This window comes from Podarcis liolepis (assembly GCF_965112155.1).
Source record: "Podarcis liolepis genome assembly, chromosome: 11".
NCBI classification, from domain to species: Eukaryota; Metazoa; Chordata; class Lepidosauria; order Squamata; family Lacertidae; genus Podarcis; species Podarcis liolepis.
Window position 1 is genome coordinate 65,510,526 of NC_139565.1, and position 19,548 is coordinate 65,530,073.

The following is a 19,548-nucleotide window of genomic DNA, read 5'->3' on the forward strand; positions in this document are numbered from 1 at the left end:
GGGGGCGGGGCGGGAGGCGGAGGTCCGTTGCTGGCCGAGCCGAGGCCGAGCGGGGAGCCGCAGACTGGCCCTGCCGGCCGGGCACGCGCAGCTGGGCGCCGCCTCCCCCCCCCCCCGATGGCCACCCCCGAGGAGGAGAGCAGCGGCGTTGGCCGGCCGGGCGCCCGTCGTCGGGGGAGCTCCCCGCCCGGGACGCCGGAGCTGATGCGCGCCTTCGAGGGCTCGGCGGCGGCGGCGGGCCGGGGGCTGCCCCGCTGGGGCTGGCGCCTGTGCCTGGCGCACCGCTTCGCCGAGCGCAGGAAGCCCTACCAGGCCTCCGACGTCTCGGCCGCCGACGCCGTCAAGCACCTCGGACTCGCGCTCAGGTCAGCGGCCGCCGGCGGGGAGCCCAGCGGGGGGGGGGGGGGGAGCCGCCTTGGGCCGCCCCGTCGGGAGCCGCGCCCGGGCAAAGGTGAGCGGGAGGCCGCTTCCCGCTGCAGCCCCGCCGGGCTCGAGCACTGGCGCCGTGCCCGGGGCGCGCTCCCGGAGCTGCGAAAGGAAGACCTCCGGGCGGAGGCGGAGGAGCCGCGCCCTGGATGCTTCTCCGGAGCGGGGCCTCCTTCCCCGGGGACTCTGGACGGGCAGGAGAAACGGGGAGCGGCGGGGTCGGGGGTGGGTCTCCCTTCGGAGCTTGAGCCGCGAGGGGGTCTCCTCCTCCTCCTCCTCCTCCTCCTCCTCCTCCTCTTCTGCTGCCCCGGGTCCAAAGGCGCGACGGGCTGCATCAGACACGGGAGCCTGCTTATGCAGTGGCCAACCTGGTGCCCGCGAGCAGGACCTGGGCGCTGCAGCAACACTCTCCTCCTGCGCTGCCAGCCGCTGGCACTCAGAAACAAGAAAGCCTCTCTGGCTGCCAAATCGGGGGTCCAGCGCCCTCATCTTGGCTAAGTCGGCACCCCAACAGGATGCCCCCAACAGTGCTCTTGACAGCCCCCCCCCCCAAAAAGCCTTTGGAAGCCCAGCTGCCTCTGTGACTTAGCCCAGTCCCCTTTGAAAGCCACCCGTGGCCTCTGCAGGGACTGGACTCCATTGGGTGGAGTTTGTTTAGTTTTACTCCCGGTAGACCCACTGTAGTTGATGGCCCTAACTTAGAGGAATGCCACCCATCCTTTAACTGTGTGCTGGTTCTGGGCCTTTGTCATCTTATTTTCTTCTGTTTTTGTCGATTTGTCACAAATGTCTTTACTCTTACCTGTAAGCTGCCTGAAGTCCCTGTCAGCAATGAAGGCAGCGCCTAACTAAATAAATTGATGATGGTGATAATAATAAATGTGCAGGCTCACACATGCGCATGGAAAGAATAGCTTGCACAGCTGGGGGGGGGCCCGGCCAGGTTTTTAAGATGCCTCCGTGGAGCCTGGCCCTGACCGTCCAGGTGTGCCTCTCCCTCCTCAGGTACTTCAGGTGGTGGTACCGGAAGACTCGCGTGGAGAAGAAGCATCCCTTCATCAACCTCTTCAACTCCCAGCCCCTGCGCCAGATCTATGGTGAGCAGGGCGGTGCTTGGCTTCTCCTGTGCCCAAGGAGCCGTGCCCAGGGTGCCGGGCAGAGCCAGCCAGGGATTTGCAGTGGAAGGCAGGGAGGAGTCTTTCAGGGCCTGGCTGGGCCAGTGCCCTGGCTTCCTGGCAAAGAGGAAGGGTCTGCCTCCTGCAGGGCTGGAGCTCACCAGCCTGCCCCCCTCGCTTTCCCCACAGGCTGCCCGTTGGGGGGTTTTGGCGGTGGCACCATCACACGAGGCTGGCGGGGGGACTTCTGCCGGTGGCAGCTGAACCCGGGGCTCTACCACTACAAGACTGTGATCGCTGACCAGGTGCGTAGCTGTGCAAGGACTTAGCCTCCTGGTCTGTGCCCCTGGGGGGCGCGGCTGGCCGAGGCTCTGGGGGTGTTGGGACTCTCTGCCCTCTCGGATCAGCTGCCTTGCTGGCCGGAAACCTGCCTCCCTTCCCTGGCTTGGCTCCCCTGGGCTCAGGCTGCCCCTCACCTGGCTTTCCACCCCCCCCCCATACCAGTTCACCGTCTGCCTGCGCCGGAAGGGCCAGACCGTCTACCAGCAGGTGCTGTCGATAGAGAAGCCCAGCCGCCTGCAAGAATGGAACTGGGGTTTCTGCGGCCACTACGCTTTCTACCACGCGCTCTACCCTCGTGCCTGGGCTGTCTACCAGTTGCCCGGGCAGGACGTGGTGCTCACCTGTCGGCAGGTCTCCCCCATCATCCCTCACGATTACCAGGTGAGCCTCTTCCGTACCTGTGAAGGTACCTCTGTGGGGCTGAGGGTGATGGGTTGCATTGTTCCATGGCAGGGAAAGAGAGGTGGGGGCACCTGGGAGCCTTTCAGCTCACTTTGATGGCCCTTCATTGCATGCTCATCCTTTTCTTGCATGCTTTTCTCTGGAGAGAAACTCTTTGCAGAGCTGTTTTTGGGACCAGCTGGGTTTGATGAGGCCCTCAGCTCCTGAAGGTAATGGGGCCCCTTTGTATGTCCAGCTTTGTCAACAACAAATAGTTGCAGTTTTTTGTGTTGAATATATGCTTTATGGCAATTTATGGACCTAAGTATCTCAAGCCATTTGCATATGTTGCCCTGCAACCAGTCCATGCAGAATGTTGGCACCCTATATATAGAAAGGAGCAAAGCAGGGATATTTTAGGGAGCAGGCTAGCAGGCGGGGCCCAGGACTTACATCAGAGGAGCCTACACAACACAAAACATGGTTGCTGTATGTAGGTTTTATTTTATTTCTTTTTTATCTTATGTTTTGGAAATGTAAATTTTTTGGGGGGCCCCAAGAGAGTGGGGCCCTAAGCTATAGCTTGTTGAGCTTATATGTAAATCTGGCCCTGGCTGTGTCCCAGGCTGGCAGCAGCTGGAAGGCCGGCCAGTCCCAGCTTGTATCTTGAACCAGCACCTCCTGATTACGTGGCACTGGGTGAATTCTTTAGCACCCTGAGGCTCCCCCCTCCCCCATGGGGGTGTTTGACCCTGGCCCCCTCTCAGAGCGGGGGCCATTCTCGGACCCCTGAGGGCCAGGAGCAGCTGGCCGGGCTTGGTGAGGGTCCACAAGCAGGCAAGGCTCAGGTGACAGGTGGCTTCAGGTGACGCCGCTTCCCCTCGGAGGTGATGGTGGTCTTGGTGGCTGCTCTGAAAGGGAAGAGGCAAGGGGAATTATGCTTCCATTCATATTTTTTTATATTAATATTTATTGAATTTTATAACAAATAATGATACAAATCTCATTCATCGTGTTATATACAATTATTCTCCCTCCCCTCCTCTGGACTTCCCCCTCTGCTGAGGTATTTAGTTTTATTTCTTGTATCCTGCTTTTCCTACACGAAAATAAAATCCCTTATCGTTTTTCTAAAATATCTTACTCAAATGAAATTGTGAATGATTATTCAAATCCTGCCAGTGAATAAAGTCCATTCTGTTGTTTCTGCAAATAAACTGTAAATGGTTCCCAGACTCTTTTGAAGTCCTTTTTGTCCTTCTCTCATAGTTTGTCCGTTAGCTTAGCCAATTCTGCATAGCTCATCAGTTTTTCTTGCCATTGTTCCTTTGATGGTATTTCTTCCGTCTTCCAGTACTGTGCAATCAAGATTCTTGCCACTGTTGTAAATAATGTCCATTTCTCTTTAGGTAGCTCTTGATTTGAGATACGTAACAAAAAGGCTTCCATTCAGAGGGTTGAGTAGCTGCCCAAGGCAACAAACCCCTTTTTGTGGTTTTGGCACAAGCTGCTGTTCCAAACCAAGAAGGGCATAACAGGTTTTAGTATCTTTATTAAACCTACATGTGGTAGTTTTAATGAGCATGTGCCAAGCAAATTTGTCACTAATGTAGAGAGAGTAATAATAATAATAATAATAATAATAATAATAATAATAATAATGTAGAGAGAGTATTGGCAGACTCTCCTCCAGCTCAGTTCACAGGTGACATTGCAGCCCTGGCTCGCTGGACTAGCATCATGACATGCCTTAAGTAGAGGAAGTGGCGATAGAAGAATCTTCGGGGACCTGAAATACTAGTTTTCAGGGCTTGCTCACTTCCATTGCGTCCTTTCCAAAAGCGCTGTTGACCAGGATTGCGGAAAGTTTGGGGGTTTCACTCCGAAACCAGAACTGCTGGAATAACTTCTCTAGCAAACAGTGTCTCCACCGCTGAAACGTTAATTGTCTTACTGAGACAATGAGGCAGAAACTCCCAGTCCAACATCCTGTGACTCTTTCCTGATAGGCAGGCTGGAAACTTGTTCCTTTGGGTGCCGTTTGGGACAGACCCCGGGGCCAGGTCAGGAGAGGGCAGCCCTGTGGAAAAGAAGAGGAGCCCGTTGCTCCCACTGGACAGTTTAGAGGCAGTTTCATGATGCAGATTGTTTTACGTAAGAGCAGTTCTAAGCCCAAGGCAGAGAGCAGCTGGCCCTAAAGTTCTGCAACCTGCATCCTTGCTGGTAATAAAAATAAATAAATAAATAAATAAATTATACCCCGCCCATCTGGCTGGGTTTCCCCAGCCACTCTGGGCGGCTTCCAACCAAATATTAAAAACAATACAGCATCAGACATTAAAACTTCCCTGAACAGGGCTGCCTTCAGATGCCTTTTAAAAGTAAGGTAGTTGTTTATTTCCTTGACATCTGGTGGGAGGGCGTTCCACGGGGCAGGCACCACTACTGAAAAGGCCCTTTGCCTGGTTCCCTGTAACCTCAATTCTCGCAGGGAGGGAACCGCCAGAAGGCCCTCGGTGCTGGACCTCAGTGTCTGGGCTGGATGATGGGGTGGAGACGCTCCTTCAGGTATATTGGACCGAGGCTTTAAAGGTCAGCACCAAGCACACTTTGAATTGTGCTCGGAAATGTACTGGGAGCCAATGCAGATCTTTCAAGACCGGTGTTATGTGGTCTTGGCGGCCGCTCCCAGTCACCAGTCTAGCTGCCGCATTCTAGATTAATTGTAGTTTCCAGGTCACCTTCAAAGGTAGCCCCAGGTAGAGCGCACTGCAGTAGTCCAAGTGGGAGGTAACCAGAGCATGCACCACTCTGCCAAGACAGTCTGCGGGCCCTATTGAAACTTTGCCCCTATTGAAATTCCTTTTGTTACTTTGGGCCCAGTTCTCTACCCCTGAGCTGTGCCATTTTGCTAATGCCAGCAGCGCTGTGAACAGCAGAGACACTCTGATTTGACCAGCTCTTGTATGCATACTGGGGTGTGCGTTAATCTTTTAGAAACCCAAAACTATGTGTGTGGGGGGGACGAACCAATTTTTCCTTCCTTGCCACAAGCTATGAATTCACATGCCAGAAGCCATGTGTGGCAAGCGCAATGCTATCTCTGTAGGATGGCTTGAAACTTACCCATTTCTTTCACTTCAATTTCTTTCAAACTTCCTGGTCTACTGTTATCTTGACATACAAACGTCTCTCTCTTGTTTAGCTGGTTCTCAAGTGTGGCAGGCCCAATGTAACTACTTCTACTTTTTGTATGAATACCAAGCAAACAGTGGAGATCCTTACCTCCAGTGCTGCCTAGCAATGCTCTCTTCATCAAACAGCTGAGAAGCCTATCTCCATTCCAGAACCACGGATGCAAACTCAACCAAGCATGTTGCTAACAAGAGAGGGGTTGATAGTTCTGACTATGTCTCAATAGATCTTCAGGGTAATACTTGTATTTGTCAAAAAGTAAAAACCCAGGACTAGGTTCCAAATATATGATCACCAGTGAGTGGCAAATAAACTAAAATGGCTCTTAAGCTGAAATTAAGATTGATAAAGCAAGTAGAGACTTACTTACCTTTGTATTACACTTTTAATCAATATTACTGCACATATCAATATTTAATCAATATTACTGTACATATCAATATGCTGGTGACGGAAAGGGCTTGGTTGTCCCTGCTTCCTGCCCCACACAGCCTCCGTTCTGCAGCCCCTGACCCCCTCGCTGCCTTTTGTCGCCTCCAGGACACCAGCCTGCCCGTGGGGGCTTTCCTCTGGGACGTGGAGAACCAGAGCGGGGAGGACATGGAGGTCTCCCTCATGTTCACCTTCCAGAATGGCACCGAGTCCAAGGGGGACCGGAGTGGGGGCCACTGGAACGAGCCCTTCTGCCTGGAGAAGGACGGCCGCTGCGTCCGGGGCGTCCTGCTTCACCACTGCCTCCCTGTGAACCCCTACACGCTGGCCATCTCCGCCCGGGAGAAGGTAAGGAGGGGGCATCGTGCAGGGAGGACGTCCGGAGGGAGGCCAGCTCCTCCTGACCTGGTGGGGGAGATCACTGTTGCGTTCCGAAGGCAAGGAAGGATTGGACCCTGATTAATAAAATACACACGAGGCTTGGCCAGCAAGGCTCTGGGAGGAAGTGCCCATAATAATCCGCCACACCCTGGCCCAGGCCCCGTTTATTAACAAAAGAACTTATAACACAGCGCTTGTAAGAACCAATCAGATTTCCTCTGAGCATTTCAAAAAAACCCACCACGTGGGTGCAAAGTTAGATCAGAGAACTCCTTTTAACTACAACAACTACTTTGAGCATGCATACACGTTTTTAGGATAACTAAAAGAGGGATCAAGGAGGAAGGCCTTTTGCAAACCCTGGAGGTCATAAACAGCAGTAAACAGGAGAGGAGGGATGGCAAGGAAATATCGGCATCTTTAGCATCTCCTAGTGAACTCTCTTCCTGGCCTTTAAGATCTACCTAGACTAACAAAAGCTACATCAAAGCTGCCTTCTATCTTTATGGCCCAGGATGCCTGGTGAAGCAACCAGTCTGTGTTTCAGAATGCTGATACGTGCCTGTCAGGCAGAGAGAAAGAAAATGAACAGTAGAGAAGATGGGCAGAGATGCAGAGGCTTATGGGATTTGATCAGAAATTATTGTCAATGTCTCAAACCCAGTCAACACAATGCTTTCATTGCTGACACAGTGGCTTGCTTCATTTTTCATAATTCCTCATAGCAATCCCACCTGGCCCCCACAGATCACTCTCAACTCACCTGTCTCACAGGTGGGACTCTGGGCTGCTGGGCTTCCTATCCCTCCTGCCCTTCTGCTGGCCCCCTCCCTTGGCGCCCGGTCTTTGCCACAGGGCCGGGTTTCGATTCCTTCGCTCTCCCCTCTAGGCAGGCACCACCGTGACCCACCTCACCACATTCAACCCTGCTGGCACTGGGCAGGAAGTGTGGCAGGACCTCCTGGCAGATGGCAAGCTGGCGTCCCCTCCAGGTGAGCCCCAGGCCCCCCAGGAGGGGGTGGCACAGAGGGGGCGGAGAGGGAGCAAAAGGCCAGGCGCCCTGACGTGCAAAGAGTGTGCTCTCTCTTTCAGGGAAAAGCCCCCCAACGGAGAAGGGGGAGGCTTGTGCAGCAGCTGTGTGTGCCACCTGCACGGTGCCAGCTTCCGGGCACTCGACGCTGGAGTTTGCCTTGGCCTGGGATATGCCCTGCATTCGGTTTGGCTCCAAAGAGAAGGAGCACCGCAGGTGAGCGCCTGATGCTGTGGCTGGATGATACATTTCTTAAGGTTTGGCTTCATAGCTGAGGGATCACCTGAGGCAAGGGTGGGCCTGATTCCAGCCTCCTCTCGGCCAGGCATTGTGCTGCTGCGGGTGGGGCCATCTGAGCACAGTGTGCTCAGCTGGCACACCCAGCCTCACCCAGACCGGGTGACGAGAACTTGTGGGCACCCGGGGAAGCTGGATGCCGAAAGAAAGTCCTCCTTCGTGCAGTGCAGAGTTAAACTGTGGAACTCTCTGCCTCAGGAGGCAGGGATGGCCCCTGACCTGAAGGGCTTTCCAAGAGAGCTGGAGAAATTCATGGGGGAGGATTAGGACTGGGCAATCAAGGGCACTGCTCTGCTCCCCACAGCCAGAGGCAGTGATGCTTCTGAATCCCCCCCCCCCCCGCAGGGGAAAGTGTTGCTCTTGCACTCGGATCCCTGCTTGTGGGAAGAGGATGGTGGCCCAGAGGGGCCATGGGCCTGATCCAGCTGGCGCTCTTCTATGTCCTTCTGTCCAGCGTAAGGAGCCTCATCTCCCCTTTGTTCCCAACCTGCTCTGAGGCATTTTCCATTGGGGGGGGGCAACGCAGGCAGGCAGGAGAGAAACCAGCCCCCCCCCGACCTGCCACCTTTTGTTGACACAGCTGTTGCCTGCTGTTTGCAGGCCTCCTGGTCAGTTGGCACAGTCTTCCTCCTAGGAAATGACTCTGGTTCATCCTGACTCCACCGTCCTGGCTGTGGCCTCCCTTAGCCCCCCGTGACCCACGCACCGCCCCCCAACCACTGAGCAGGGCTCTGTGCAGACCCCCCCCCGGAGTTGCCCTTGTACCCCTCCCCAAACCAGGGAGATTCCCAGGCCGAGGCTCACCAAGGGAGAGGCGGGAGCTGAGCTGTTGGCTCAGGAAATAACTAGACCCAGCCTGTGACCTTGGCTCACTTTGTTCTTTTGTGTCCTGTAGCAAATAGTTGCTGCTATTTTTCTGAGTTTAGTCCAGGAATCATTGCCTGCTGCTTCTGGCGAGTGCTGAGTCTGGTGCCCTGATGTGCCTTCCTCCTCCTCCTCCTCTTCCTCTTCAGGAGGTACACGCGCTTCTTTGGCAGCAAGGGAGATGCCTGCCCGGCTCTGTCTCACTACACCCTCTCGTGCTACCAGGCGTGGGAGGAGAAGATTGAGGCCTGGCAGCGCCCCATCCTGGAGAACAGGTACAGCCCTCCCTCTGCTGGCAGCCACAGGCCGGGAGCAGATCCTGGCCACCAGGAAGGGCCAGGGGGGGGGGGGCTCCCCCGCCTGATGGGTTCTCCTGGCCAGGCTGCTCAGGCACCCACACCAGGCCAGAGGGCCCAGGCCAGGGCAAGCGAGTGACTGTCTGCAAGCCCGCATGGGGGTCCGTGATATGAGCTGCCCCCATGGGACAGTCCTGCCCCTCCCTGAGTGTGGTGTGGCCCTCTGCCCTCCCCCCCCAGCTCCCTTTCCTTCCCTAATAGGGCAAGACCCTCCGATATATCTGCTAGGCACCAAATGGCCCCTTAAACCCAACAGAACATCTGTTTGCCCGGCAGGTGCCTGAACTACCGTATTTTTCGCTCTATAGGACGCACATTTTCCTCTCCAAAAATTAAGGGGAAATGTGTGTGCGTTCTGTGGAGCGAATGCAGGCTCCTTGGCTTCAGCGATAGCAATGCAAAGCCTCCGAAGCGCTCCGGGAGTTCCCTCTGTGCTCCGAAGGCTTGCGGATAGCCGTCTGAAGCCTGGAGAGCGAGAGGGGTCGGTGCGCACTGACCCCTCTTGCTCTCCTGGCTTCGCTTCACTGTAGAGGCGCTGCACAGCTTTTCCTCTCTGCGCAGCGCCCCTTCAGCGAAGCGGGAGGAGAAATGGAAGGGGCTCCGTTTCTCCTACTGCTTCGCTGAAGGGGCGCTGCGCAGAGAGGGAGAGAATGGTTTTTTCCTGTTCTCCCCCTCTAAAACAAGGCGCGTCCTATGGTCCAGTAACTGACCCTCCAAGTCGCTTCCAATTCTCCAGTTCTATGTTCTCAGCTACATTGCTTGGCCATCACTTGCTCATAAAATTATTTGTTTGTCCCAGTTTGCAAGAGGGAGAAAGACGCACAGTGAGAATGGCATGAACTATGGACTAAGGCAGAGGTTTTTGAACTGCAGTTGCCAACCTGGTGCCCAGAAATCTCTGGGTAGTTGCGATTGGACCCATGCCAGTAGCCAAGATGTCTGGCCCCTGGCGAATTTCTAGCCCTGCTCCCCGGTGGGGGCTTGGGGACCCCTGTGCCTCCTTCCTTGTGACAGAATCCCAGAATTGCAGAGTAGGAACGGGGTCCCAGGGATCATCTCTTTCCCCCCCCCCGGCACCTGGCAGGGGGTCGTCCAGCCTCTGATAAAGGAGGGTCCTCCCCCTCGTGGCTCTTCCTTGGGGGGCCCACGTACAAGTGCCTTTCTTTCCGCCCCCCATTGCAGCGACCTGCCCCCCTGGTACAAGTCCGCCATCTTCAATGAGCTGTATTTCCTGGCAGACGGAGGGACCCTGTGGGTGGAGCTTCAGCCGGAAGACCCCGCGGCCGCCCTGGGGGCCTCCCTGGGCCTCTCCCAGCACCTGGCCGTCCTGAAGGAGTATGGGAGGTTTGCATACCTGGAAGGTAAGGGGCAGGACTTTCCTGCTGCCGTTGCTTCTGCGGCAGAGGGAGGTCTGTGGCCCATGGCAGGAGGGGAGAGGGAAGGGGACGAGGGGCTTTGCCACCCCCAGCCTGGGGTCAGACTGAGGCACCACAGATTTGAAGCATGTGCACCTTGGGAACTGGAGTTGCCCTTCCCAGCACCCATAAACTACAGTTCCCATGATTATGGAAGGGGGGAGTTCTTTGGATGTATGGTGTGTGCATTCTTGGGGCCGGGAGTTCCGCCGGTGCCCACCTGCCCGCTTCCCTCTGCTGCTTCCAGGCCAGGAGTACCTCATGTACAACACCTACGACGTCCATTTCTACGCCTCCTTCGCCCTCGCCATGCTGTGGCCCAAACTGGAGCTGAGTCTGCAGTACGACATGGGTGGGTGAGACTCCCCCCTCCCTCTGCCCGTCTGCCCACCCCCTCCCAGTCGTCTCTCCCCCCCCAAAACGCCCCACAGGATGGCCTCTGCTGGAGTCGGGTCCCGGGGGTGAACCGGGGGGGGTATGCGCAGGGCATCGCTTCTCCCTGGGCCTTGGCTTTTTCTGGGGAGGCCAAGGCCCCTTGAGCCAAAGGGGGGAGGGCAAGAGAGAGCGAGACCCCTCAACCATGGACCCCCCTCTCTCTCTCCCGCAGCGGCCGCCATCCTGAGCGAGGACACCCGGCCGCGCATGTACCTGATGAGCGGGCAGACGGCGCAAGTGAAGCTGCGCAACGTGGTGCCCCACGACATCGGGGAGCCTGGTGAGGCCACACCTCCAGAGCCGCCCTGGCGCTCGCCGGGCAAAGGGCAGCCCCCCACCCGGGCAAAAGAGGCTCAGGCTGATCTCGCCGCAGGCACAGCGATGGCCCCCGGCCCCCACTTGCCAGATCCGAGAACCCTCCTTCCAGCTGGGGGCGCATCTCATTAATTTCCTGTATTGCATTTCTATCCCACCTTTTTCTCCCAGGAGCTCAAAGGGGTGCCAGCAATTCTCCCTGCACACATTTAGTCCCCACTACACCCCTGCGAAGGGACGCGGGTGGCGCTGTGGGTTGAACCACAGAGCCTAGGGCTTGCCAATCAGAAGGTCGGCGGTTTGAATCCCTGCCATGGGGTGAGCTCCCGTTGCTCGGTCCCTGCTCCTGCCAACCTCGCAGTTCGAAAGCACGTCAGAGTACAAGTAGATAAATAGGTACTGCTCCGGCGGGAAGGTAAACGGCGTTTCCGTGCGCTGCTCTGGTTCGCCAGAAGCGGCTTAGTCCTGCTGGCCACATGACCCGGAAGCTGTACGCCAGCTCCCTCGGCCAATAAAGCGAGATGAGCGCCGCAACCCCAGAGTCGGCCACGACTGGACCTAACGGTCAGGGGTCCCTTTACCTTACACCCCTGCGAGGGAGGCTAGGCTGAGAGGCAGCGATTGGCCCCCAAGACACCCAGTGAGCTTAGTGGCCCCATGTTGTTGTTTTTAAAAAACAGTTTTTATTAAAGAAGTTCTTGTGTTACAAAACAAACAAACAAGGAAAGGTACATAGAGCGTCTCCACCATCGGTTCCAAGAGCCTTGTTTGCCCTTCATTTACATTTGGTCTGAGACTCTCCTGTCATAGCCCAGTGGGGATTGGAACCCGGGTCTCCCTCCCAGGTCCCAGTAGCCCAACGCTTGACCCGCTGCCCCTCCCTGGCTCTCCAGTCGAGGCCCCACGTCAGGCAGGATGGGGCCTGAGAGCCGCCCTAAGCCGCTGCCGCTGCTTCTTGGCATTCACCGCCAGCTCAGGTGCCCCCCCCCCCTGTGCGCCCTCTGATCTCGGGTGAAAGGGGGTCCTCTTTCTATGCACTTTTGCCCTCTCTCCGTGGGGCTGCCTCTGCCTTCAGAGGGGCCTGAGACACGCTTGGAGGGGGTCCTCCTCAGGGTGGATTTGATTTAAATCAAAATTTCCATCACAATTTCGATCACTAGTCAGTAAGACTTGGTTTCAATCATTTTTTGCAGAAAGACTCCTCCTTGCTGGTACAATCTTAATATTTACAACCAGATGAAGGTTTCCTTTTTGGAATAATAAATTTTCAGAGTAGTATTTACAGTTATATCAAAAATTACTGATGTGGTTATACTATTAGAAATACATAGAAAGAGAATTATGAAATTACAGTGAGGTTTAATAAGTTAATTGTTTAGATTTGGACAGCTTTCTTCTGTGCTTTTTTGGAGAAAAACAATAATTTCCTTAATAACAATTTAAACAATTTGTTTAACTAAAACAATAACATTATAGCATATGTATCCATGTTTGTTAACTGATGTAGTTAAATGATTCTTTTTTAAAAAGCAACTTGAACTGAGTTTTAGCACACATAAAAAAACTTAAAACAAATCCTTATTTCCTGATGAATAGCCTTTGGACTATAATGTAACTTGAACAGAAAACCTTTGGAAAGATTTTCCTTCTGAAAGCATTTTATTTTAAAAATCAGATTTAAATTTTAAAAATCTGATTTTAAATTTTATTTTAAAAAGACACGATTGATTGTTACCCACCCTGGTCCTCCTCCTTTGCTTCTCCCTGGCCAGCCCTCTTTCTGCTCGGCCCTCCTCAGGTGCGTGCCCGAATCGTGCCCTGGGTGCAGACTCCCAAGGGTGCAGGGGTGGGGCAACTGGCAGGGGGACCCCCTGGGCCTCACTCTCCCCCCTTCTCTCCCCCCCCCCCCCCAGATGACGAGCCCTGGCAGCACCTCAACGCCTACCTGATCCACGACACGGCCGCCTGGAAGGACCTGAACCTGAAGTTTGTGCTGCAGGTGTATCGCGACTACTACCTCACGAAGGACTCTGCCTACCTGCGGGACATGTGGCCCGTCTGCCAGGTAACGCCAGGAGCCGGGCTGGGGGGTGGTGGCAAGGCTGGGGCGGGCCGTGGCAGGGGGCAGGCCCCAAACGCCCCCCACCTCCTCCCTTCCGCTCCCTGCAGGCCGTGATGGAGTCTGAGCTGAAGTTTGACAAGGACGGCGACGGTCTCATCGAGAACTCTGGCTTCGCCGACCAGACCTACGACGCCTGGGTGGTGACGGGCGCCAGGTGAGCAGGCGGGAGGGGGTGGGCTGGATGACCCTTGGGAGGCCCTTTCCAACCGGGATTCTTTGAGGAGGGCTGCGCTGGCCAAGTTCTGAGCTGGGCTCAACACTCCCAGGTGGTTGCATTGGCAGAGTGGTCAATTTTTGGGCAGGCCCAGGCGGGCATCTGGCGGGGAGGGGCTGCGCTTTGAAGGGAGAGGGGCTCCCTCTGCCAAAACGGCTGCCAAGGCTGAGAGGGCAAAACAAGAACAACAAACCTATGGCTATGTGAAACATATTCAATAAACACACAAGGCGTAACCGGCTGTACTTTTGAATAAATAAGGTATACTGTTCATTGTATCAAACTATAGACTCCAACAGAAGCCTCATAAAGTTCAGCAAAAAAAGCAGAAGACCCCGTGGATCAGTTCATCCTCTAGTCAGTTCATTCATAAGGTCCATCCGTGTAATAGTGTCTATTCCACCTGTCTGGTCACAGAGTCCAATACAGTGGTACCTCGGGTTAAGTACTTAATTCGTTCTGGAGGTCCGTTCTTAACCTGAAACTGTTCTTAACCTGAAGCACCACTTTAGCTAATGGGGCCTCTTGCTGCCGCTGCGCCGCCGGAGCACGATTTCTGTTCTCATCCTGAAGCAAAGTTCTTAACCCGAGGTAATATTTCTGGGTTAGTGAAGTCTGTAACCTGAAGAGTCTGTAACCCGAGGACCACTGTAATCCACATGAAGGGTTGTTACAGTTCCACACAATCCTTTCACAGAGTCTTATGCATGAACTGACTAGAGAGCCCCCTCCTCAGTTTTTAAAAATATTTTTATTAATTTTCAAAAAATCTGCAAAATGCAGTGTCATTACACAGGATCTGATGACAACATGCAGAATCCATATGCAATTAGAGACCGCAGTTGAACAAGTACAGACATAAAATGAAACCCAAATAAATAAATACACCAGAGGTGTGTTGGGTGCCTGGGAGGCAGCAACTGGAACAGATTATGGCACAGATTTGATGTTTAAACAAGGCAGGAATGCAAAACAATCTCCCATTCCCACCACCCTTCTGAGTAATACCCTTCCCCACCTTCTCACTATATAGAAGGATCTGGCAACTTCTGTTTCAGTGTATCTGAAGAAGTGTGCATGCACACGAAAGCTCATACCAAGAACTAACTTAGTTGGTCTTTAATGTGCTACTGGAAGGAATTTTTTTATATTGATTTGTGAGTAGGGGCCACTCCCACTATTGAAACTTACATTGACCTGAGTTCTTGGTGTGCTTTTTTCTTGGTATATTTAATAACAAGAACTCCAACTTATTTAACATCAGAGTGGGGGGGGCATCACGTGTGCATGACATCACATGCATGACGCCCCCCCAACCTGGCCAGACCACTTGGCCCACCATCCACCAGGCGCGTTTTCTGGAGGGGGCATGACCAGGTGTCTCCCCCACAGCCCCCCATTGGAGCCTGGCTCCCATGTGCCAGGGGGAAGAAGCTTCCTGGGAGTGGAGAGCTGGCAGCAGCAGTGAGGTGCCCCCCTCTTTTCAGCTGGGCTGCCCCTTGCGCAGCTGTGCCACAGCAGAGAGAGGCTGCCGTCCGCAGCAGGACCCTTCCTGGGTCAAGCCTAACCTGAGGGCCAGAGAGCGGCTGCGGTGAGCAAGGGGCACACGGAGGGTGATGTTCACCCTTGCCCGTCCTGCCCAGCTGCCAAGCACTCAGCAGGGCAGGGGGATGGTGCCCAGCGTGGTGGTGGGTGGAAGCCCCCCTCAATATATGGGGTGCTGAGCCCCCTGCTCCTAAATATTGAGGGGGTTGAAGCTCCCTCTGCCCTCTATACCATGGGTAGGTAAACTAAGGCCCAGGGGCCGGATCCGGCCCAATTGCCTTCTAAATCCGGCCCACGAACAGTCCGAGAATCAGCGCGTTTTTACATGAATAGAATGTGTCCTTTTATTTAAAATGCATCTCTGGGTTATTTGTGGGGCACAGGAATTCATTCATTTTTTGCCCCAAAATATAGTCCATCCCCCCCACAAGGTCTGAGGGACAGTGGACCGGCCCCCTGCTGAAAAAGTTTGCTGACGCCTGCTCTATTCTCAGCACCCCTGTCTAGGAGTCAGGCACCATGTACGAATCAAGTCCTCAGTTGACAGACAGCTGGCACCTCCAGCCCCCGAGTGCCAGAGCTGCCATGTGGGGCTTTGGCCTGTAGATTGTGGGTGGCCTTCAGGAGGGAGGGTGTGTCTGAGTCTGGGGGGAACAGGGCTGGCTCCTTTCCCTGGTGCTCGGAGATTTGGGGGCTGCCCCTCCCGCACTTTATCAGGGTAGCTGGACCCAGCAGAGCTGCCTGGCCCCTCTGTGGATGAGCCTGAAAACCAACCAGCAAGAGAATTGCCCCTCTTTGCCCAGCAAGAGAGAGTGCCAGGCAGGCGCTCTCCCTTTGGCAGCCCAAACTGCCCCCTTGGCTGCCTGGATCAGGCCACAGAGGAGGGGGCAGATGCAGCCCTGTTCCCTCCCGGCCGCAAGAGAGGTTGGGCCCAGGGCATGGCTGGCATCTGTCCCCACAGCCTGCTCCGTTCTGCAAAGAGATCTGCCAGGGGGCTGGTCTCTCTCTGGCCACTGAGCACCTGTTCAATGGTCTCTTTAAATTTGAAGGTTCATTATTGTTCCACAAGATGTGTATTTTTTTAAGGGCCAAAGCAAATAACGTGACCTAGTTTTACAGCTCTGAAGCAGTACAGCAGGTGCGGGTAAAGGTCAAGGGACCCCTGACCATTAGGTCCAGTCGTGGCCGACTCTGGGGTTGCGGCGCTCATCTCACTTTACTGGCCGAGGGAGCCAGCGTACAGCTTCTGGGTCATGTGGCCAGCAGGACTAAGCCGCTTCTGGCGAACCAGAGCAGCTCACAGAAACGCCGTTTACCTTCCCACCAGAGGGGTACCTATTTATCTACCTGCACTTTGACGTGCTTTCAAACTGCTAGGTTGGCAGGAGCAGGGACCAAGCAATGGGAGCTCACCCCATCGCGGGGATTCAAACTGCCGACCTTCTGATGGGCAAGTCTTAGGCTCTGAGGTTTAAAACACCCACAGTGCCACCCGCGTCCCTAGCAGGTGCTGTTAAGTTATGTTAATTAAGCTGTTGGGTATAGTATACAAAGAGCAGCACCTAGCTCTCTCAGTACCCTGGTGGTTGGGTTGGTGGATGGGTCATGCTTATTGATATATTATAATTAAGGTAAAAGGAGTTTTTGTTTTTATTATTAAAACCTAGCAAAAGTTATTTTGCGTTCCTTGTAATGTTTGGTCTCCCCAGCACGCTTTCTGCAGCGCAACTAATCTGCAAATAGCCAACAGCGCCCCCCTCTGGCGAGACACAGCAAGAGGCCTGAGCAGTGAGTCCCTCCTCAGCTGCAGCCCACCGGTCTGAGGACCCCAAAGCCCCAGAGCTGCTCTGCCCTCCAGCCCCCCTTCTGGTGGTGGCCCCAGCGTGGGCCCCGGTTTCCCAGCCAGGAGGGCTCCCCACGGCTCCCGCCAACCTCCTCCTCCTTTGCTTTGGCAGCTCCTACTGCGGAAGCCTGTGGCTGGCGGCTCTCAGCATGATGTGCCAGATGGCGCAGCTCCTGGGCGAGGAGGATGCCCGGCAGACGTACTCTGCCATCCTGGCGAAGGGCACAGCGGCCTTTGAGAAGCTGCTCTGGAACGGTGCGTGGGGCAAAGGCCTGCCTGCCTGCCTTCTCCGGGGGTGAGCGGGGGGGGGGGCTCTGGGATGTCTGCAGGCGTCTCTCTCCCGCCTGGGATCACCCTCCCTCGTCCTCTCCTCCAGGGAAGTACTATAACTACGACAGCAGCAACAGCACCTCCTCGGACAGCATCATGTCTGACCAGCTGGCTGGGCAGTGGTTCCTCCGCGCTTGCGGCCTGGGAGAGGGCAAGTCTGAGGTGAGGAGGGCAAGGAGGGTCCCCAGAGGGGGAGGGGGCTGGTCCGCAGTCGCCAGGGTCCCACCAGGACGCAGGGAGTCATCCTTGGTCAGCTTCCATGGCAGTGGAGGGTCAGCCTGTGGAGGGACTCCCCTCCTTTTCCCAGGGGTTGGTGGGGGGTCAGGCACCCTCTTGGAGGCTCACATCAGATCACTTTCAAAAGACACCCGAAAGCAGCCCTGTGCAGGGAAAGCGCCTGCTGAATCTCCAGTGGCAGAGAGTTCCACAGGACTTGGTTGAGGACCCTAAAGCATGGGTAGGCAAAGTAAGGCCCAGGGGCCGGATCCAGCCCAATCGCCTTCTCAGTCCGGTCTGCGGAAGATCTGGGAATCAGCATGTTTTTACATGAGTAGAATGTGTCCTTTTATTTAAAATGCATCTCTGGGTTATTTGTGGGGCATAGGAATTCATTCATATTTTTTTAAAGATATAGTCTGGCCTCCCACAAGGCCTGAGGGACAGTGGACTGGCCCAGTGCTGAAAACGTTTGCTGACCCCTGCACTGAAGGCTGTTTTATACTGCCATCAGCAGATGATCTTAGTGGCTGAACTGGGACAGAAGGGCTCAGGGACCCTGGACCTCCGTTGTTCAGGGCTTGTGGGTTTAATACCTTGTTGGGGCAACCCAGTCAGACAGACAGCATATGAATAATAACTATAATTATTAATATTATTTACCGTTTTTTCACGTCTATAAGACGCCCCCATGTATAAGCCACCCCCTATTTTTGGGGACTCCGTTTTAAGAAAGTGAGGGGAGATGCCCCCAGATTGTTGAGCTTCTACCCCCTTGCCGCTGTGGGTGGGAAACACTCCCTAGATCATTTTCCGCCTGCAGCAGCACGACCCCAGTTTTTTTGACATGATTTTTGAGTCAAAAGCCTCATCTAACACACAGAAAAATACAGTATTAAGATTTGTATGCCGCCCTTCATCTGAAGATATTGGGGCGGTTCGCAGCATAAAAACAGACAGTCAAAAGACAAAATGCAGAATAGAAGCAAAGCGAGGGGGCAGAGTCCTGCCCCCCCTCCCTCTGCCCCTCCCGCATTGCCGGACGGGCTGGACTAGATGGCCCTTGGGGGTCCCCGCTGCTCTCCCTCCCTGCAGGTCTTCCCCCAGAGCCACGTGCTGAGCGCCCTGAAGACCATCTTTGAGCGGAACGTCATGGGCTTCTCCCAGGGGACGATGGGCGCCGTCAATGGCATGCGTCCCAGCGGGGTCCCGGACCGCTCCAGCGTCCAGTCGGACGAGGTTTGGGTTGGCGTAGTGTATGCCCTGGCCGCCACCATGATCCAGGAGGTGAGCGGGGGGTGGGCGCTGGGATGGGCGGGCAAGAGAGGCGGGCTTGGGGGCTGGCTCTCACCCCCTCTCCTCTTCCTCCTCCTCCAGGGGCTGGTCCAGGAGGGCTTCCGCACGGCCGAGGGCTGCTACCGGACGGTGTGGGAGAGGCTGGGCATGGCCTTCCAGACCCCCGAGGCCTATTGCCAGAGGAGGGTCTATCGCTCGCTGGCCTACATGCGCCCCCTCAGCATCTGGAGCATGCAGCTGGCCCTGGAGCGCAGGGGGGCAAGGGAGGCCCAGGCGCCCCCCGCTTCCTCAGAGGCCTCTGACCCCCCCATCACCGTGAGCCCATGAAGCGGCTCCCTCCCTCCCTCCCACTGCAGGCGTGGGGGTCCCACAACTGGCCAGCCAGGAAGGAGGGGCCTGTGGGTGGGGCTGCTGCCACCTCCCTGTTGGGCAAGGCCCCCCCTTGGTGTTCTTAAGCATGTGGGGGGCCCTGCATGGCTGAGCCGCTCCCCGGCGGGGGGGGGGTGTCTTGTTGCTGCACGGTGTGTATGAAGGATCTTTCTCTGCCCCCCCCCTTTCTGACTGCCCTTTCCTCTTGGGGGTCAGTGGCAGGTATCCCTGCCCGCCCCCGCCCCCCCCCAGTTCACAAGAGGAGCGGTGCTCCATTTTCAAGGGGGGGTGGAGGAAGGGGCCCTTCACCACCTGCTTCCCCCCCTTTTCTCTCCTACGATTGATTTGCACACAATCAAGCTCTGTACAATCTGGGGGCTGCCCCAGAGTTATTTTTAGATGCAGAATAATTTTAATTTAAAATAAACAGTTGTTGGCATGGGGGGGGCTCTCTGTGTATTTTTGTGGGCGGATGTCTGTTGCTCCCGGCGTGCTTTTAGGGGGTGGGGCTGACCTCCCTCCCCCCTGGCCATTCCTGGGGCTTACCTGGCCTGCTGGGTCTGTTCCCTAAATGTGGGGAGGGGGCTGCATCAACGTCCTGCCCCCCCCCCAGTGATCCTCTGTGTTTC

At 55.4% G+C, this 19,548-nt stretch overlaps 1 protein-coding gene across 1 annotated transcript; it reads left to right on the plus strand.

Annotated features, from left to right (window-relative positions):
• Positions 1-32: 32 nt before the first annotated feature.
• On the plus strand, positions 33-19,358 carry GBA2 (glucosylceramidase beta 2). Its single transcript, XM_083466350.1, has 17 exons — positions 33-365; positions 1,432-1,523; positions 1,731-1,846; positions 2,046-2,264; positions 6,000-6,239; positions 7,162-7,264; positions 7,365-7,518; positions 8,613-8,738; positions 10,002-10,180; positions 10,482-10,586; positions 10,842-10,949; positions 12,898-13,049; positions 13,154-13,260; positions 16,821-16,963; positions 17,085-17,200; positions 18,350-18,541; positions 18,632-19,358. The coding sequence occupies exons 1-17, from the start codon at positions 118-120 to the stop codon at positions 18,875-18,877; spliced, it is 2,646 nt and encodes an 881-aa protein (XP_083322476.1). The 5' UTR covers positions 33-117; the 3' UTR covers positions 18,878-19,358.
• Positions 19,359-19,548: the final 190 nt, after the last annotated feature.

Bases quoted from the DNA above. Each gene is read 5' to 3' on its own strand.
- GBA2 (XM_083466350.1), top strand. From the start codon at position 118: ATGGCCACCCCCGAGGAGGAGAGCAGCGGCGTTGGCCGGCCGGGCGCC. The intron at 1,847-2,045 runs GTGCGTAGCTGT...CCCCCATACCAG, and splicing joins AGACTGTGATCGCTGACCAG to TTCACCGTCTGCCTGCGCCG. The intron at 13,261-16,820 runs GTGAGCAGGCGG...TTGCTTTGGCAG, and splicing joins TGGGTGGTGACGGGCGCCAG to CTCCTACTGCGGAAGCCTGT.